The sequence below is a fragment of the Tauraco erythrolophus genome, chromosome 7 (genome assembly GCF_009769465.1).
Source record: "Tauraco erythrolophus isolate bTauEry1 chromosome 7, bTauEry1.pri, whole genome shotgun sequence".
Lineage (NCBI taxonomy): Eukaryota > Metazoa > Chordata > Aves > Musophagiformes > Musophagidae > Tauraco > Tauraco erythrolophus.
Window position 1 is genome coordinate 27,073,345 of NC_141471.1, and position 21,659 is coordinate 27,095,003.

The 21,659-nt window shown below is 42.7% G+C and overlaps 1 protein-coding gene across 1 annotated transcript in view; it reads right to left on the bottom strand.

The window, feature by feature from the left end:
- Positions 1–21,659, bottom strand: part of CALCR (calcitonin receptor) — a 77,422-nt gene that overhangs the window by 18,623 nt on the left and 37,140 nt on the right. The window contains exons 7-9 of the mRNA XM_086614793.1: positions 5,514–5,667; positions 693–753; positions 517–583 (exon numbers count right to left, since the gene is read on the bottom strand). Of these exons, the coding sequence (XP_086470919.1) occupies positions 517–583; positions 693–753; positions 5,514–5,667 (282 nt within the window). The remainder of the gene's footprint in view (positions 1–516; positions 584–692; positions 754–5,513; positions 5,668–21,659) is intronic.

Sequence of the window (21,659 nt, forward strand, 5' to 3'; positions counted from 1 at the left end):
AGTGTTACTGTGCCAAACAGCACCACTGACATATAACATGCTATATGTATACATGTTGCTGAGCTGCACTTTGAATCTTGTCCTACTCAGGCAGCCCAGTCCAGTCCCTTCCCTGGGCTAGTTTAGCTCCCTGCCTTTGGACCATACCAGTTCAGGGACCAGTAAAACTCTCGCTGAACGACCAGCCTGCACTCAGCTCACCCCAGCTAAGGCCTCACTGATGTCACATAAATGTGTTTGTCGCAAATAAGCTACACTGGGAGAGAGTGACCACCCTGATTTCCAAATGCATTTAGGGATTCCGTTTGCCTCAAAATCTGCTTCTTTACTGGGAGGTCCCTTTACAGGGCTTGTTTTTGAAAAGTATGGAGAACCTGTCGTCGTAACACTCAGTAGAAGAAAACTTCTAGCTTCTGAGTTTTGATGATATTTAAAGTAAAGAAACTTCTATTCTATACAGGTTAGCAGCATTTCTAAAATAATTATTAAAATGCTGACAGTAAAAAATATTCTTACCAATAAAGCTGCCATTACAGGTCCATGGACAATATAGAGCAAGTGTGTGTCAACACTCATCCAGCAGCTGGAGGGGAAATAAACCATTAAAATGTATTATTAACTCAAACAAAATGGGTTACACAGTGAACTAATGCTAAAAGCTAAAATCCTTCAAAAGCAGACATGCTACTCACTTGTCATTGAAGTATTTGGCTCTTGCAACAGCATGAATAGACGCTGGCACTAAAGGGAACCCTGAAACAATTAAAGTTATTGATCAGTCTTGGTACTTGGTATTTTTTTGGCTTGAATTTCATATCACACACACTTGTCCACAAAACACACGTATGTAAAATCGCAGCTTTCAGGAAGGAATAGCAATTGCATCGCACTCAGGGCCTTCGCGTTATCTCGATGGTGAGATGCAAAGGGGAATAATGTTCAAGGCAGGCCAAAAGGAGAAGCAAAGCTGACGGGCCATGCTCTCCTGAGGGGTCAGAGGCACTGCCAAGCTCCCCTGCACTGCTGTGGTTTGTGCAGGGTAGGGTGTGAGCAGGGAGTGTGGGAAGGAGGAGGGATCAGTCAGTTCTCAGAGAGTCAGCAGAGTATTCCCTTGGGAAACCAGGGACACTTGTTAAAACCATGTAAATCACTGTTGAGCAAGAGAAAGGCATGTTAACTCACAGGCCAGATTATGGAGCAATAAACAACAGATCGAGGAGGTGCTCTTTGGAGCCTGTGGCAAGAGAAAATGTTTGGAGCCGGGTTTTTTTCGGGGGATGGGAATTTGGGATATCTTCCGCAGGTTCTCAGCCTCAGTGCAGTCAGCCCACAAAAGGCAGCTTTGTCACAGCAGGGAGTGGAGCTGTGGATGCCGTAAATACACATCTCCTGCTTTATCCCTGAAGCCTCAGGGGAGGCCACTGCTCTGACAGGGAGCTGACAGGAGCAAATCTGCACCGGGCTGACGGCTGGGGAACATGCCGTGCTTAACAAATGGCTAGCCTCAAATTCTTATTCCCAGCCTGACATCAAGAGTGATAATCTGGTTCACTCCCGTCCACCTTCCTTCAGCATGCTTGTATGTTATGTCCCTCTCCAATAGACCAGAAATCTGGAACTGGGGAGTTGGCACTATAATACTGATCCCAGTTTGTACAACCCCGCACGTACAGAGAGCTGCCCAGCGGGGAGATGATCTGCTGCCTTGTCTGTCCTGTGCAGGGTGCTCTGTGAACACCTTTGGTGTTACTGCTGCCTGTTCCCTATAAACCATGGACATTTCTTCTGACCTTTGGATATTCTATAATTATAAATAAAAATGTGTGAAAATATCCTGCTAATAATGTGGTTAGTCACAGAGGGAAGAACGTGGCTCCTTGTTTCTTCATGTGTCAGTGATTTCATAAACACTTTTAAAAGAGACAGAGAATCCAAATTTTAGCCAAATTCTGGGGAAGTTTACCTCAGAGCACAGGCCAGCCAATGCTGGAGTGAGAATAAGGTCAAAAAAGTATGTGAATAGTACACTCTGATGTCTTCAGGTAACTTTAAGCAACAACTACTTACTCTACTGCCAAAAAAAGTTCTTACTGCAGTTCACCTTGGGAGGACAACAGAGCTATGGGGAGAACAAACTGGATTGCCTTCTCCTTTATATATTGTTAGAAAACGATTACTTGGCCTTTGGCTGCAGAATGCTTTTTTTGGGTGACGACACATGGTTGAACAACAAAAAGCTCAAAACAGAAAGAAAGGAGCTTCCAACCTCAGGGTGAGCTTATGGGATTGACAGCTTGAGAAAATCCTTTTGATTTGGAAATGGAACAAGTCTGGGCTAGTTTTGTTGACAGACAGATTGAAGTGTAGCTTTTAAGGGGCCTTTCTGTAATAGCAAAAAGTCTCCATCTGAAAGCTCTGGCCTGGAGTATCGTGAGTAGAGCGCTCCACATGATGCCAAGGGACCTTTTTTCTTCTGCTAAATGCATTAGCCTAGAATATTTGGCTCAACAAACTCACAAGCAAATCTTAAGAACGCGACAGAAAGTTTTCATTAGTCAGTTACGGGGTAAGAAGCTCATGACTGTGTATGGCTCGAATTTCCGGCTGCAGGCTGGATGGGTTCTTCTCGGGCTAGATGTTACTCTTCTCTTGTAAAGGGCCAAAGGCAGAGAGGCAATGAAAAGTGGAGCACCAAGAAGGTCTGTTGAGTCTTGGATGCAAAACATGTTTCACTCCAGAAGTCCCACCTACACATGGTGAGTAGTAAGCAACGTATAAAAGGTCTCAACCCAGCCATCCCAGGAAAGGTATGACATATCCCTTTAGTTCATGCCAGGTCCTTTATGGCACAAACTGGCAATTATGCTTAATTGTATTTCCAGTTGAATTTGGAAGGCAATCTGTTTCTGCACTGTCCAAATACATTATTCCCTTTTTGCTTTTATGTGGATGGAGCTGCCTGAAGCAGCCAGACAGTGGACTGTAGCTGGATGAACACATATGATACTGTTTTCTTGCCCTGCATAAGGGTGATTTCCTGACCCAGTGAAACAATAACAAATGAAAAATTTCCAGCAGCAGTTCCCAGAGTAGGGGTCACCTGAAGGCAGCAGCCTTGAAAAACATCTGCCCATGTCAGATTCCATTCAATCATCTTGAACCTTTTGCAGAATCTTTTTATATTTGCTCAGATTTTCATTTTTCTTATAAAGCTATTTTACAAGTGTCATTAGTGATTTTTCCAAACAAAATAATCTAGATCTTCTTGCATAGGGATTAGTTATAACAACGAATAATGAGTATATTCATCTTCTGTTGTACATTTACCTTGAAATGTTATCTCTCTCCATTGATTAACATAGCTAGATGTTTAAAGTTCGACTGTGTAACTACTGCTTCTGAAATCAGTGGAATTACACTGATTTGTGCAAACTAAAGGTGTAGACAGATAGTTCTAATTAGGTCATTTTGCCATTAATGATTTCTACCTTAGTTAGGAGATGCTAATGACTACTTTTTTTTTGTGGAACTATTCATCTAGTTTCATTAGAAAGGCTGCAGACTTCATAGTCAGAGAGTTGTGCCCATTTTTATTAACCTTTTCCTTCTCAAGATATCATCACTCTATTACCACAGCCACCACCCTGTTTATTTTTCAGGCAGTGCTGCAGATACTGATGAGTCTCTTATCAGACAACTTCACTGAATTACCCATCATGACGCAAGTGCTGTTCTCAGCAATATTACAGGTAGCTCATAAGCTTTCACTGCAGGTTGGCTGTCCCAGTTGCATTGAATTGCACTGCCTAAATTGAATGTCACCTGAAAAAATTATGTTTATGGCCATTTTCCTCCTGCATAATTGGATATGGAATAACACTATTTTTGGAAGGCTTATGGTGCAAAACATGAAAATGGCACGGAAACATTTAAAAGCACGCTTCACATAGGGCTGACATTTCAAAAGCAGAGCTCTCTCAGACTTTGTATATTCAAATAATCTGAATTATGGAAAATTTGTGATAGCACAGTTGCTTGCTCTAAGAAGGCCCAGCTATTTGGATTGACAGACAGTCCAGAAACCTTGACTCAATTTAGGGTTCTTCAGGGAGGTTGTCTTCATTTAAGAGCTGATAATGTTCCACATACTTTTAATTCCAAGAGCATGACAGGTCCCTGTCTTCTCAGAAAAGATGCCATTCTCACAAGAAAAAAGAGTGTATGATGGCATTCTCATTAAAAAAAAAAAAAAAAGATGAGTTCTTATGTCTGGAAACTGTTACCCGGCACTACAATCCATATAAACTAGAAAATCATGCTAATCTTCTAGGTATCTAACGTAGGTATCCAGAGAGAATAAAGTCTTATACCGTAAGAGGAAAGTAAGTTACCAGGCTCTTAAACAAAAATCCAAACAGGGCAAGAACAACTTTCCACTTTGCTGTTACTGCCTATTTAGGAGTCATTACTGGATGCCTAACTAGTGGTTGAAATCAGAGTTTTGAAGTTCTTCAGAACATTCAGAACCGTGTCATTTTGCTCCAATCTAATTCATTCTTAATTTTTCTCTGTTAAAACAGTAGGGCTATTTTTTATTTTCCTGCCATAAATGAAATAATACTGAACAAGTATAACATCTCCAAAGAGAATGGAAACTACAGAGTAAATTTTATCTGCTTCATACTGGGATTGTAAGAGATGAATGCAGGTGAACATCCCTAGGTGTAGATAAAGCTCCCATCATTTGCTGCCTAGCTGCACCAGTAGTTTCAAAATACGGGGAGTGGCTCAGCAGAAACTGAAATGAGGCCAGAGATTCATGGTTCCCAAAATAGGGAAAAGCTCTTGATAATGATTTTTTTGTCAACACTGATGTGGACTGGATTTACTATAGTGATTTAAATGTGAAAGAGACTGCACTCCACTGTAACCTATTGGTTGTATCTATCTCAGCTCTGAGAGCAGAGCAATCATCTACTCCTGTGTAGTTAAAATTGTATCTTCTCCTTTAAAACAACATCTGCCAAAGTATCTCTGATGTCAGATCCAGTTCCAGAGAAATTCTGGTTCCTCTTTCTAGGTGCTGTGTTTTTTCACTTTGGGAAACATAGTTACTGATATTCCTCCTTTTCATTCCAGAATAAATATACTTGTCTAGGTAGTCACAGATTAATATTTTTGCACATAAAGTGACGAAAATAGACAAGTTTTGTTCAGATGAGTGATCTACTTGGATAGAAATATCTGTTTCTCTCCCAAAGCTTTGCTTAACAAAACTTAAGTATTTCTTTCAGTAAATCCCAAGATGCAGCAAATAATGGATACTGGCTCCTGCTGATTTTTCTAAGTCCCCAGGCCCATAGAAACAAATCCACCCAATTTAGGACCCAAGAACTCAATCTTAAGATATGATCTAGTGGTATAAATACAACAATTCAGGTGCATATGTGCTAGAAGAACTCAAACATCTGAAATAATTGGCCATCTTATATAATAAATTATAACATACATACCCCAGCCCAAGAGGTAATACCAGTGCAAACGCTGCTCTTCAGCAAACACTGCCACCACAATCAATGTGTGAAGATAAATGCCTTCACAGAGCATCCAGAAATAGTTGCAGCCCAGCATGTACTGGTGAAAGAACTGCAGCACTTTGCAGCTTACCTGTTAGATAAATGAGATAACATCACACATTTGACCAGCATTTTGCATTTAAGCAGGCAAAGACAAACATTACTGCTAGGCTATAAGAAAGCAAAGTGAAACCAAAATCCTCAGCTCTTCCTGGGTTTGTTCAGCATCTATCAGTGACAGAGATTTAAAACTTTTATAAATGAGAGGAATGGAACAAACAGGCCTCACAAAATAGAAAAAACGTATGATAATAGCACTCTAAAAAGTGCCACATAACAAAAAAATCCTCTTCAAAATCTGATGGTTTTTAGAATGGAAACAACCCACTTGCTTTAGATGTACAAGAAAGGCTGTGAAAAAGACAGTAACTTTTACTTTTAATCAAACTTTTCCAAAGTTTGTTCAGCTCTCCCATCTGAGCCGGAGTCACTCACTCTAAACCGCACCCAGCTCTGAACTGGCTCCTTCAGGAAGGGCAAGTGCTGCCAAGGAAACTTTTTTGGTAGGGCACCAGGGATACTGGCTTCGCCTCTGCAAGAAGACAGCTTTACTTTACTTTGTCCAAATAACAAAACGACACAACAGAGTCAGTGAAGCTGGGAAGCGGCTCCTGCCTGTGGTTCAGAGCAGGCTGCAGACATAGACCTTGAAAAGAGACTGTGGATTCCAGACGCTGGGAAGCAGTGGGCAGACGGTGGAGGGCAGCATGTTCTGTCCACTACCAGAGAGCCAGCTGGTACAGGACAATGCTGTTCCTCTTCTGAGAGGTCCAGCCACCACGTCGGAGAGGGCAATGAGGTCCTCCACATGAGCTTCCATGCCACTAGCACCCAGGAGGGCCAGGGGGAGAGGGAGGGTGCTGCTGTGCCAGCAGAGACCCACTGCTCCTCGGGGAGCACCACGTGCTACTCGGAAATCTGATGTTGCAGCAGTGATGGCAAAGTGACAGTGGTCATCTGTGGCCACAGGAAAATACTCCTTCCCCTTAACTTCCACAGAATTTTTCCAAGCTGACTACTTGGGCTGCAAGAGCTACCTTTAGGATTTGCTTGTCTCTTTAAAGAGATATTTTGGTAGTTCAGCAGGTAAAGGTCTGTTCATTCTGTGCCCATCTAAGGGACTCAGACTGCCCCTCTGGACCAGAAGAGCTTGTAACCATCCAGTGCACCACCTTCTGATTCTGAAAAACATTCCCAAAACAATTGCCCAAACATGTGCATTTAGTTCTGTTTCAAAATTTACAGTGCAGCTTGGTGATCATGAAACTATAGGATTATTGATAGGTTAGGATATAGGATTACAATAGGATTAACCTGAAGGACTGATTTGATTTTTACTTTTTGTGATTAATTTTTTCGGCTTAGGGCAGAGCAGACAGTCACATCTTTTTTTCACACCACGTCTGAACAGTTCTTACAAAGTATGCTGAAAAAGGGTTGTATAGTGGTTTGAAAATGTTAGGGGAAAAAAAAAGAAAAAAGAAGTATTTGCTCCTTTTTCTGTTGGCAAATCTGTTCATCAAGGTTCTTAAATCATCCTTGGACTGTATTTCACAGGTCTGGGTCAATGTGTTTCCTGTCTTGTTCCCTCGCCTGTGCTGGATGCAGCCTCCCAGATGGAGGCTGGCCATTCTCCATTCTCCCCTGATCCACCACCTGTCCCTACCCTGACTGACAGGTGCTTCCCAAAGGCTGCAGACACATTCAGGTGGCATCCTCCCTGACATCAGCCAGCTACTTCAACTTCTAAAACTCAGCAAACTTTCTGAGCCCTCACAGCAGTTTTCCAGACAGGTTTGATGAAATCCACTGCATCCCAGGTTTGGGCAGGGCCAGTCCCATGTTCCCCTGTGGGGATCTCCTTGGAGGAGCTGTAGGTCAGGGGATCAATCCAAGAGCTCAAGGCATCGTTTCCTTGATGGCTCTGGTGGGAACAACTCAGGGTGCCTGCACGTAGCACGCAGGCTAGTTCTGCTCCTGCCAGTGCCAAGTCTTCTCAACTTTCCATCCAGCTACCAAGGCTCTGAGAAAGGTCTCGTGCTGCAGCCTGGCAGCTGGAGGGGAGCAGAGCACACTGAGTTCTGCAACAAAATCCACGGTACATCCTCAAACCTGTCATTTTAACTTCATGCTTTCATCACTTCATATTGCTGAACTGAAAGGGAGACGATGATGCAGCATCCTCACCTCTCTTTGCCAGCTCTTTACATTGTTCACTGATGCTCTGAGCAGAGACCGACTGAACACACCTTCCATTTGGACCAAGCCAGTCTTTGCTGGAACTTTTATCTGTAGCTCCAACAAATGCAGACATAGAAAGCACACTGCCTGTGAACTACATACTTAAATTTCATTTACCTCATTTCCTCAACGTTTCATTCTTTCCTGTACCCTCCATGTAAACTATCACTTTTGGCTTTAAAAATGAATCATATACCTATATTTTAGAGTAATGGCCATGCAGACAGCTCATGACTTTTTGAGGAATTTAATCACTTTTTTTTTAACGCGGTAAGTTAAAGAAGAATACCATTGGCAAAGCATGAAGGATGGGTGTGATTAGTACTTCCATCCATATCACATTAATTTGAAAATGAACTTGAAAAAGTTAGCTCACAAGTTTAAGCACAACAATGCATTGAGAAGAATTATGTTAAATTCATATTAATCAAACTACAGGAAAAATCAGTCTTTGCTTTGGATGAGATAACAAATGCAGTACATTTCATTTGTGGTTAAGTGATGTAGTGGAAGTATTCTCCTACAATAAAAAGAGCGTGTTTTTCTTAGGTCAGAGCGGGTAAACAGAGAGGAACCTATTACTGATGAAAACTGGATTCATGCAGTGTACAAATAAAAAATGACAAACGTAACCATCATCTCAGTGTACATCATTCTTAGCTGGGAAAATTGCAGAACTAGTATGTTTTATGACATTTATGTTTATTCTTATAGAAACAACTAAAATAAAACTGCAAGATGATACAGAAGCAAATCTTCCACCACTTCCATGCTTGATAACTGATTGACTGTTAACTTAGAGATAAAAAACATATCTAGGGTTTTGTCTTTTGCTGAGGTCCAATATGTTTTGTTGCAAGTTCTTTGAGGCAGAGGCTCTGTCCTTGTTGTGTCTTGTACAATACGCAGTACAGTCAAATCCAGGACTCAAAGGATTATCACAGCACCTTCGCACTACAAAGGAGAGTAAAACGTCAGGAGCTCTCAGTCTATGACTGAAGCCAGTGGGTTTTAATTTATGAGCAGGGCAGGCTGAAAGGAAATAGCTGGTCCTTTCTAGAGCAGCGCCATAACTCCGCTGTCTGTTTCCTAAACAAAGGAATATACAAATGCTCCTCTTTCCAAGAGCCTGGAGACAGACAGCATTGCACTGCACAGGTTGGTATGGCATCCTATTATTATTACCCAGCTGGCCTGAATTGAGTATAATTAACTAATTAACTAAGGTTTAGACCCTGCCTACAAAAGGCAGGCCATTTCCTCTTGGCTGTGGAAGATGCAATGGCATCCTTGGAGCTGCAGCCCAGGCTGGTGAGCAACAGGTTGGTGTCTATGTAACAAGGGAAAGCGTGACACGATTACCAGGAAAGCCCCCAAAGCCAGGTTACCACCTAAGAAAGCAGCTCTGGGAGGATGGCCAAGAATAAACTCTTTTTTTGGCAGAATATAGCCCAGCAAGAAACTCAATCCACGAGCCTTCTGCTACTTGTTCTCACTGCACAGATGAACACAAAAGCTGAGGAAAGTTTTTTACAGATCTGCAGGAGAGCACTCAAGAAAAAAATCTCCTTTATTGTTAATTTTCCTTCCTCATGAAAGCAACCTGCAACAGCCTTAAATTCTTGCTAACTGCTCAGGGGCTAAAGGGGTCAATAGGAACACAGTCAGTCATATTCTCCTCTCCTGCAAGTCTTGCTAACAGTCATGTAACTCTTGTGAACACCTCAGCTGCAATGTGTAACGAAAGCACTTCAAAAAGATGCTTGAACCATTTCACAGAGAAGAAATAACTAATTTCTTCTTTTACAAGGAGCTAGAACTGGTGTCTATGATATTTTGCAGGATATAATGGCATATTATAAATACTCTTGAAGTTCCAGTCCTGTCAAAGGTGTCCCAAAGGTCCATCTGCCTTCGCAGGACCCTGCAATTGCACAGTAATGTAACAGGTGTGCCACTCTCTTCGGCTCATCCAGCAGCCCCCCATCGCATGCTCTTGTTACTTCTCTGTTAAGGCTCCCCTTGGTTATCAGTTAATACCTTACGGATGGAAAACAGCAGCATTAATCACCATCACTACCCATTAGCACTCAGACCCAGAATACTATCTGCAGCAATAATAACAAAATGTAATGTGAAATAAACTGCTAATGGCTTTTGAGCAGTTAATTTTTCCTGATAATTGAATCAGAATAAAAAGATAACTCTCTTTTGGCATAGGAAAGGGAAGTTGTACAGATTCCTGCATGTCCTTGGTCTCGGGATGCTGTCCTGGATGACAGGACTCAGGTTGGCAAGTTAAGAGGTCTGTGTTTTACATGAGTCCTTGCCAACTCTGGAGAGCTTGTCCCATGGAAACCGACGGCAGGACAGCCTGTTGGCATGCACGACACATCTGACCTCACTGAGAATCAGTTTGTGTGTTTCCTCTTCACCTCTGTGAACCTCCCCAGTGCACAGCTGTGATGGGCTCTCCTCGTGGAGGGTTTGTACTGCTGGCCACAGAGGCCAGATGTGATTTATTCAAATCCAGTTTGAAGGCAATAGAATATATTCTCAGCCATTCTTAACTTAGCATTTTAAAGGAGTAGCTTGAAGTTTGATTACTGATCTGCCTTACATGTTTGTTTGTTCGTCTGTTTTTTTTTCTGGTTATCAGAACACTATTCTAAGAAAATACTCACAAATTCCAAGTATCCATATGTTACACAAATAAGCAATAAAAGGACTTTCCAAAGCAAGACAGTGCTAAGTATTGTAGCTGTAAATCCCTGACTATCAGAATGTCATACCATTATACAATATATCTACTATGAGTCATCCATTAAATAGCGTTCCAGTCAGAAACCTGGCACACAAGGGCTTGGGCTAAGATTAATGTTTTAATATACTTTAAAACCATTTACAGAACAAAATGTACACAGTTGCTCAGAGGGATCCCAGGTTTTGTGTTACAAGAAAGCAAAATATGAAATTAAACAACGGAGGATGTTTTTAAAACAGCATCTGTGTCCATGTCTGTGCTATAGGGAAGCAGCCAGCCCAGAATTACGCATTCTGGACTGGAATTAATATGGCTACATTTGCCCATCCTTGAGTCCCAGCTGCCGTAGCGATGTCTCTCCTGGGGCTGCAGCTTTGAGTTCTGCCGGGCGCCACGCCGGGCTGAGCTCCTGCAGGGTTCCCGCAGCACGTCCTGCACTGCCAGTGCGCAGCGGTCACTGGCTCCTTGCTGGCGGGGTGCACCGTGGTCAGCATCACGCAGGGTGTGAGGCAGAGCAAAACACAGCCTCGTCATCCCTGAGGAGTTTGGTTTCTGAGCTGGGGTTGCTGGAGGGAGGCAACTTTTCAGGAAGACATCGTAAGTATGACTTACATATGTAAGTGCGACTGACTGATGGAGGAGGGCAGAGAGGCCGTCAGAGAGGGGCACCAAGGAGGAGAAAACAGAGGCAGTCAGGGTAGCCTAAAAAAATGGCACAGAACTGCTCCATCTACTGTTCATTTGGATTGGGAACAGAGTCAGAGTGCTCACCAGGTCTACTGCCATCTTCTTCCAGCAGCTGGGAGGTAACTCCCAATGAAACAGGGTAAGAGCTTCAGTTATTCCAGTCACCTCTCCTCTATCACCACACCAGAGCAAGAGTCACCAGGTACAGGAGGATGGGACAAGGCAGTGGTTACTCAAACATATATTCACGTGGTGCCTTGACTGATTTTGCAGCCATACATGAGCTCTGGGCATGTTGTTGTTGCGCCCTTAGCCAGGCTAGTTTAAGCCTACATGGAGTATATCTAACAGCCGACTGTACGTATGCTTACGTTTGAGGTGTAAGATCTAGATCTGCAAAGGTGTCTCCTAGGGACGAGGTACACGTATAGCTTTGATGGCATGGATATAACCACTCCATGATTCAGTTAAATGCTCCAAGAATTTTATGATGATATGACTGGGATTTGTGAAAGTAAATATACACACCTAAGCTGTCTCTCCTGTAGTCAAAAGATAACGAGTCAGTCAATACACGTGATGGAGATTACAGTAAAAATTACATAATCCTAAATGAGATATCTAAAAGAAATCAGATGGATTGTGCCCTGAATGTGTCTTTGTCTATCTTTAGCTATAACAGGTGTGTGGGGTGACTAGTGCAGCTGTATGTATCTATATTACAAGTGTCCAAGCGTAAGACATACCTGACCTTAAATGCTTGTGGGTGTTTTAACTCTCTAGATGCATCTAGACTCTGCTCCAGTGCCTTTCCGGGGTGACCTGCTGCCAGGGGGAGCCCCCAACCCTTTGAAGGATGCTGGGGAGAGAGTACACCAGGAAATTCAGAAAGCAGTAAGTTGGGTGTATACAACCGTAAGCAATTCAGAGGTGAAATGGTAAGGAAAGGTGCTTAATTATCCAAATAACTGACCTATTATTGGTTGATAGCTCATTTTGCCAACTAAAGCTTAAGGCATGTACATAACCAGTCCAAGCCTCTTGTCCTTTTTCTCCTGATCAAAGTCATTACTGTTTCTTCTCCTGTAGTCTAACCCCATGTGCTTGGCTGTCACCTGCAAAGACACTTTGATGCCCTTTCATTTATTTTTCTTCTGTTTCAGGCTACTTGTGTTTGGTCTTAAATTTATCTTCAAGAGGAGCAGGGTGGCTAGGTCATGACTGAAAATGGGCAATAACACAGGTCTGCACAACAGGCACGGAAGGGCAATGAAAAAGCTCGGATGGCATTCATTTCACCTAACCTGGATGTCTGGCTGACTTCATGGTATAGATGCCTAGACTGAAGCAGTCTCTGGAGAGGAATAAGCACTCTGCATTTAATTCACCTGACCTGTTTTAGCCACCTGCATTAGAGCGAGGGGAATGGCCTCCTGGACTCAGACGCAGCTGCCTGCACTGGCAGCACTGCCATTTAATCAGACAAATCCCAGTGAGAAAAATAGCTGTGGCAACATGATATAAGGGAGAATATCATGTTTGGGAAACATTATGGTACTGTCCCTCTGAGGGGAGTTCCTTTTGGAATTGTCTATCTTTCAATGAATTTTGAAAAATCTACTTTCTGGCCAATTTACATTCAAATTTCTTACATTTTAGGCAGATCCTTTTAAAGACACATGTTAAGAAAAACTTGAAGAGGAACTTCAAGATTAATTTGAATTATCTGGAATTAGTAGTTGCTTCTACAACAGCAAAGTTTCTAAACATAATTGCTTGATATTCCCTGAGAAATATCAAATCCTAAGCTGCTTAAATGTGCTGTTCATGTGGGAGGCTTTGTGTGGAAAGCACAGGAGCAGGAGTTCATTTGGGGATGCCATGTCCATACCAAATAGCACAGAATCCACCAAAAAGGCAAATGTTAGCATTTGCGCTTGTTGATCTGACATTTAAGAAGTTGCTACTTGACATTTTTCCGTGCCTGTGTTTTTAGGAGCTAATGATGTATCATCTATTCACCTTTCAGTCTCTCAGATGCATAGAAGACAGTGCAATTGAGAGAAATTTATGGTCACCCAGGTCTGGAGCTACATTTTCAGGTCATCTTCACTGTCTAGTTACAAAGCTCTCCCATCTCTTGAGGAAAATGAAAGTGGAAAATGATAAAAAGTGTCAGTAAAGCACAGAGAATTGGTGTCAGCACTCAGTCAAGCACAACTCCACACCAGAAAAGACTAACAGGCTTCCAGGGACTGCTCTAGCTCAGTTCTGAAGGTAAGATAAGTACACCTTTCTTGAGCTGCGGTTTCAAAGGCATGTCATGAATTTTAGCAAAGCTGGAGCGGATCCACTCATTTTGCAGACAGACCCAGCGAGTGCTTCCCTACCGCAAGCTCACATAAAAACCCCAGAGGCTGCACACGGCTGCTGTGGCCAGAGAGGAGAACTGCAGTGGCTGACAGCGAGATGGGGATGCTGAGAGTTTGCCGATTTTGAAAACGGCTGTCCTGGGAGTGCTCACTTCTTGCTGCCGTGACGGCAGAGCAGAAACGGTGCAGGCGCGTAAGGATTCGGCACAACGACAGGCTGAATCAGACTTTTCACAGCGACATTTGAATCTGCCATTCGGCCCATGTGCTGGGTATCGGGCCTCCATCCTTGCTGCAGCTGATAGTGCAGGTCTTCCCCACCTGAGCAGAAAAGATTGCAGCCTGAAAACCTGGGAATAAGCCCCAGGACCTGATGCCTTCAGCTTGAGGACAATGTGTTTTGCAGTACAGAGTCCTTTCTGGACTGGAATCACATTTTTGGAAGAAATGGCACTCCGTCTCCTAAGTAACAGACTGCATGTAGGGATCACACTGCTGAAACACCATCCACACGATGAGACAGAGCCTGGATTATTTTCATAGAATCATACAATCATAGAATGGTTTGGGTTGGAAGGGACTGTAAAGATAATCTATTTCCAGCCCCCCTGCCATGGGCAGGGACACCCTCCACTACACCAGGTTGCCCAAAGCCTCATCCAACCTGGCCTTGAACACTTCCAGGGATGGGGCATTCATGACTTCTCTGGGCAACTTGATCCAGTGCCTCACCACTCTCAGAATGAAGAATTTCTTTCTTAGATGGAATCTAAATCTACCCTCTTTCAGTTTAAATCCATTGCTTTTGTCCTTACACTACACATCCTTGCAAAAAGTCCTTGTCCAACTGGGCTACATGAAAGTTATCATCCCTCCCTTCATGATGCTGCAAAAGTTTTGGAAACTTGAGCGTATTAATATATACTGCTTTAAAAGAAAAGCAAGTAACTGAAACGTAGTCAGAATAGTTCCTGAGAGAGATGAGGAAATCTGTCCCTAAATAAATACTTAGTCTTAGACTCTTAAACCTCTTTTTTCCCCCTCCTGATGGTGGCTGTTAATTTTATGGTGCCTTCCTATTGAGAAAGCAACCATAATAATGTTGTTGAGAAAGCTCAGTTCTTTCTCAGAGATGGTGACTGACTCACTTCTTTGCAGTGCAGATTCAGTTGTTCCGCATAAACCACAAATACTCTGCACAGAAGTGTCATTTGTGAATGCTGTGAATGTCCTTGAATCATCCATACTTCATATTCTGGGCATGGCACGCCACACCAGATCAGTGAATCTGACACCAGCAGGATTACATGGTGCTTTGTTTCCTCCATTACTCTCAGAGTTTTGAGAATAAAAACAAGAATATAAAGACCTTGGGAAAAAATGATGGGAATTACTGCTCTGTTTCATGCAATTTAGACCCTGACAGATCTGTCTTAAAATGAATGCAGATATTATTCCAGCCTGAAAATTTGTGAGAATTCTTTGAATATTGGCTGGTTCTGAACTCACAACATCCCTGAGTCTGCATTAATCTCACTGAAACTCGTGGGAGGGGGAAGACTTGATCTTTCCTAGGATGGAAAAAGAGATTCTGATTTACGTCTGAACCACTGTGGTGTTACTCCAGCGCAACCCAGCGATTTCAATGAGGGTAAAACCGGTGCAGCATAGCCCTGGCACTGTCCATGAGCTTATGGCTGGCAGAAAACTCATTTGCAAATGATTCTCCAGCATAAAACAAACTCATCCTCTTGAAGCTGAACACATGTTCCTGAACTGAAGCCACAGTCATTCCTTGCCTTTGTAGAAGGTCACACTGCCCGTTGGTCACAGGCACAGGACACTGTCAGCGATCCCGTGCTGTCTGTGCCTGGGTGCCAGAGCTCGAGAGAGGAGATCCTGTCCCTGTGTGTCCTGAACAATACCACTCCATTTTGCTTGTCCCTGCCACTTAGCAATGCTGGTCAGGACTGGTGGGGGGGACTCTAGACAGCAATTGCTGTTAGGAAGCAAAGAATTATACCCTGAGAAGTGCAATTCTGCTGATACTAGAGAAATGCAATGGCAGCAGAAGGGACTGTCCTCTCCATGTGTCAGTCCTGACTTGTGGATGAGAACAGAGGCAGATGGAGCAGGAATTTCCTTTTCCTGTCACCTTCTGAGGTGACCCTCCTGTAGATACATGTACATCAGGCACTGCGCTCGCCTGCATCTCTCAGGCTCAGCCATCGCACCTATGAACCTCAGAAATGTGCTATGGCATTTTGTAGTCCAATTCCGAAATGCTCTTTAGCTGGGACATGTTCTCTCTAAGCCTGAGCATTAGAGTCCAGCCTTTCTGTTCTCCCTCTCTTTCTATTAATTTCCCAATTATCAGTGGCATCTTTTCTGTGGGAAAAAAAAAAAAAAAAAAATGTTAAATGGATCATAGAATCATAGAATGGTTAGGGTTGGAAGGGACCGTAAAGATCATCTAGTTCCAACGCCCCTGTCATGGGCTGGGAAACCCTCCACTACACCAGGTTGCCCAAAGCCTCATCCAACCTGGCCTTGAACACTTCCAGGGATGGGGCATCTACAACTTCTCTGGGCAACCTGTTCCAGGGCCTCACCACCCTGAGTGAAAAATTTCTTCCTTATATCTAATCTTACAAAGATGTTAGTGACTAGCCTGGTTCTTGTTTCAAATGACAGTTTGTGACTCTCCTGTCCTGGTATAGCATTTGCTATGTCAGGAAAGAACTTGTGCCACTCTAATACCTGCTTTTCTTTGCTTTACTGGTGAAAGCTAATGACAAGACAGGTATCTGTCACAGGCAAAATAGGAGGAACGGGACATACGAGCTTGTCTTCATGAACCTGCTCAGGGAAAGAAAAACAAATGAGATTTGGGTATGTATTTGTAGATGACAAAAATTATTCTGGGGCACCAGAATAGTGCACAGCTTCAGTACTTTGCTTGTAAATGATAAATTAAAGGGTTTGGTTCACTTATCCACAACAGGGACTCTTGCTCCTTGTTTTACTTTCAAGCTGAAAAAAAAACCAAGCCAGAATTTCATCACTGAAAATGGTGTGGCGAGACACAAAACTGGTGGAAAATCTTTGACTTAATAGAGTTTGACATGGATGTAAGTAAGTGAAGACTGACTTTGGCCTCCTTTGACTTACACAAAATCAAGTAATACATTTTACCTCTCTAGGCAAACCTTGCTGAGCCAGTTTGTTCTTGAAGTCAATGCACAAATATAATATGCGAATGCACAAAATTTGCACAATTTGTAAATTCATAAATACGCACAGGGCCTGGTCTCACCAACCTTCACTGCTACTCCTGAGGCAGCAGAAGGGCAATGTTTTAAACAGCCAGCTGGACCCTTCATTAGGCAAAGGGCTCCTGGGCAAGATGATGGCAGGTTTCACAAGAACATCAACCCTCTTCTAGCATAGAAGATGTACTAGAAGACTCAGGAGACATGACCGCTAGGCACTGGCCAGTAATTCTGTTAGAAGTTTGATCTTTCATTACTTATGCATCCAGACCATACTCTAGAATAGCTGAGTCATCTCTGGGGCTAAACTGGCTGCAGAGACCCCTGTAAGTAATCTAGTAGAAGCAGGATGGAGGAATAGATGTATTAAGATGAAAGACTTCGGAGATGCTTTAAGAGTGACAGAAAAGCTCTGGAAATAGTTGCACTAGTAAAGAATCAAATTAAATTAACAAGAATGGAGCCTCCTGAAGCTCTACCCTGAGCATAATACATGAAACGCCTCAGAGGATCAAAGCGCCCTTCTCCTTTGTGGAGCTCCACCTTTGCTGCTTCCAGCAGGGTGTGCACCATGGGGACCACTGGGCCTACTGAGGCAAACACAAGTCACACAGGGCAGCAGTTTTGCCATTTATCTTCACTGGTATCAACTATGAGCCTCTCATTTGAGAAAAATATGTTTAAAAAAAACCCAGGGTCTGGCAGGCTACATCAGAAGGAACCGAAAGCAACAAGAGATAAGAAGGTAACATTTACATGGTAAAAAGTCCTAAAATTAACACTGTTCCAGACATGCTGTGAATCTTTGTTTTCTTGGCTCTCATTCCCTCTCTATTCCTTCGAGAATAGGGGAAGTCACTAGTATTGTAACCCCATAAATGACAGTAACTACCCTTTATACACTCCTCATCTTCCCACACAGTTCAACGTTTTATTTCTTTTGTTTTACTGTGATAGGGAGGAAAATTTAATACACTTGGGCAGCCTGGGTTTTCACTTGAATTTGTCAATGGTGAGATTATTTATAGTGTTCTAGTGTCCATAAGGATACTTGCTTTTTTAATATTGCTACTGCCATGGCCTTGCTCTAAAGACTGTAATGCTAGTGGACACCAGCTTTTGTGCTCTCCTCATTTTCTCTTGGTCTCACTAATAATGCTGAGCGGGAAGCAGCTCAGTGGTTTCCCCTGAAGGCTTACTTCCTGCCAGGAGATGGGTTTTGGGCAGTACAGATAAACTGAGCGCCCTTTGTTATCCCACCTCATGCCCACAGTGATAGCAGCTGTAGTGAAAGGCTTGGGAAGAGGAAGGGACTATGTGCTCCTGTAGGAGACAGAGTGCGTGATGTACCATCACCTGAGTGGTAAACTAGCTCAGGATCTTTAAAGTATATCTACATCTACATAAGGAGGCAAGATAGTAGTGTAGGACAAGGGGCAGTGGCGTTAAATTGAAAGAGGGCAGATTTAGATTCGATAGAAAGAAGAAATTTTTCACTCAGAGGGTGGTGAGGTACTGGAACAGGTTGCCCAGAGAAGTTGTAGATGCCCCATCCCTGGAAGTGTTCAAGGCCAGGTTGGATGAGGCTTTGGGCAACCTGGTGTAGTGGAGGGTTTCCCAGCCCATGGCAGGGGGGTTGGAAGTAGATGATCCTTGAAGTCTCTTCCAACCCTAACCATTCTATGATTCTATGATTCTAAGAACAGGCTTCAGGCTATCACACTTCATGTCCAAGAGACTTTCCACCTCAGCAAGAGCTGAGTTACAGATACTGCCACTGGAAAGGACAGTGACAGGCTCAGCCCTACCTGTTCTTGATGAGAAAATGAAATCATGGTGCTCATGATAAAACATGGATTGCTTTGGGTTCTCCCGTACCAGCTCTGGTGCAGTACCCATATAAGCCGAGGTACAGATTACATATCTATTAAAACATAAATAAGCTGTGTGGCAGAGAGCTGGGACTTGACAGTGAGATTGGAGCATGCCTGAACAAATGCTGGGTCCTTACTCTCTGATACACCATGGCCAAGCACGACACCCCACACAGGGCTGCCAGGAGCTACCAGTGGAGCACTGGCCCTTGCTATGGACTCTCTAAAACTGCAATTGAAATTGATACTTTCACACCATGTAATACCGGACGCAAAAGTGAAATTACTACATGAAAGGGGAAGAGGCTACAAAAGAGCCTGGAGAAAGAACAGCTATCTTCACTAGCACAGGAAAGTGATAAAAATACAGTAAGATCTCTTAAAGCTTTTCTGGAAGAGGTTCTAATTACTAAGCCATTACTGATTTGTGACCAAACTTAGTCTCATCTACAAATGCATTTATATTGGTGCCCATGGAGCTGATCAATTATTCTGTTTCTCATTAGCAGAGCTATCCCTCCAGTCATTAGCTGTATCTTCCTTTACCCCAACCAGTACTGAGTATTAAAATTGCTAGCCTTGTGGAATTAAAAAATGAAAAATACAGATCTGGTGTGCAAGACTATATTAATAGATTAGGCAGTAGAGTTTTATTTATATTTCCAGGGTTTTTAATGGAGAATATAATGTGCTGTTCACAAATCATCCTTCTTCTGTGGGTCAGTCTCATTTAAGAAGGTGATAGAAGATGTCCCTTCCATCTTTTTTATTAGTGTAATTAATGCAGTTGCTATTTTAGATACAACAAGCAAAAAATTAGCTTACGTAATATTTTTCAGTATTTGTAAATAAGTGTTCATACATGTGCCCTGCTTATTTTTATTCAAGTGTCCCTGAACCTTTTTCACTGCTTCTTTGTTTCTTGGATGGCCACTTAGGCTTGCATCTTTCTCTTCCATCAATTCAGATCCAGATAACTCATGGGGAGGTGGGGGGGAGAGAGAGAATTATATAATCAGAAAGCAGGAAAATACATGGTAAAAAAGCAAATTAAGATATATCGAAAAAGTGGCTTGACTTACCACTTTACATGAGCAGAATGATCATCAAAGGGTTTAACTCTGTGCTGCAAACTATACACCAATAAGGATGCAGTATGGCCTCTTCTCATGTAAATGATGCTTTGGATTGTCTCACATCTTTTGTGTCTGGATCACAGGGAGAATGTGGGTGTCTCGGTGCTACTGATGAATTTCCTTTCTTGCTCTCTCTGTCTTTTGTCTTTGTTATTTAACAGGACCTTCTTTCTTCTTTCAAAATTACATGGATTTGTTGATATCCTCATAAATATGTGCTCACTGTAAGTACTTTCCCATGGCATTGCATATTTAAAATACACTGTGAAACTTTAGGCAGGAAAAAAAAAGCAGAAGCTACTGGGGAGCTATACCACCAACTTCATCTCTGTATATGGCCATTACATAAGGGGTAACCATGACTGTTTGAAATTCCTTCTACAAACTTCAGTATTTCTGTGTATATTGGAGGTAGGAGCCACACGCACACAAGCCTGTCAAGCTCAGAAGATGCACAGGTGGAAAATGGATAAATGCAGCAAAATACAGGAAGTCAAAAGTAGTCATCTTAAAATGGACTTAATAAAACAGAGGGTTCAGTAGGGATAGAAAAAAACAAGCTATAAAGCCTTAATTTGATCTGTTAATCGGCATTAAAATAAAAATATTATGGGAAGCTACCTGGCGGAATAAGTAAATTTTTAACATAAATCCTTTAAGTCTTCATATACTCATATGGAGACTATATGTAATTTCATCACGTGTTAAAAACTGGCCCCTGGGTGTTCATTTTCTTTTCCCAATCGTGTATTTACAAGTTTATTGTGTTACTAAAATAACAAAATACACTGTCTAGTAATGTTGGGAGACTGAACATATTAACAGGTCACCTCACCTCTTTTTTCTCTGATTTCTTTAAGGAAGAGAAATCAAGAATGTGAGGCAAGATCAAACAATGAGTGCTTGCACCCTCATCCCATACCTGGCTGTAGAACACAAATGGGAGACCTCAAGTTTCGTACCTCACCCCTAGACAACACTTCACTGCTGACTCAAAAGACATGAAAATTTGGTTTGGAAGAAGAAAGTGCACAAGGGCTCTGTTCATCAAAGCCCATGCTTAGCGAACTGTCTGAGGCCAGGTTTGCGAACAAACACAGCGATATTCAGTAACATCAGTGGAGGGACACTGCTTGGGCCATTTGCGTGACTGTATGCAGCACGAAGGGTCCTCTTCATATTCCAGCTGGAGACCTGAAAGTTGACCGCATACATGAGCCTCCGCACTGCTCTGGGGCTCCATGGCCTCTGAAGGTAACCATTGCTGCCATTTCTACATTGTCTGTTGCCATAGCAACAGAGGTTGGGGTTTTCATCAGGTGATGCTCAGCCTGCCAGTACCTGTCCTGTGCCTACCTGGCTTTACTGAAGCCCCTGAGAGCTTTGTCTTTTGACTTCACTGGGTTCAAGATTTCACTCCAAATAAAGATCCAGCCCAAAGGCATGAGATACAGGTTTTTTAATGAAATCTTAGAGCATAAGAGTCCTCACTGCAGCCTCAACTTCTAGTTTAAAGCACTTCAGATATTTTACTTCTGCTGTCAGGAAGTATCATTCTTAACCCTGAGGTAATGATCTTCAATTTAGGTGCCTGATATCATCTGCCAGCTTTTTACCTTCAAATACCAAGTGTATTTTCACTGCAACTCTTGCACAGGCTACGTACATATCATGCTA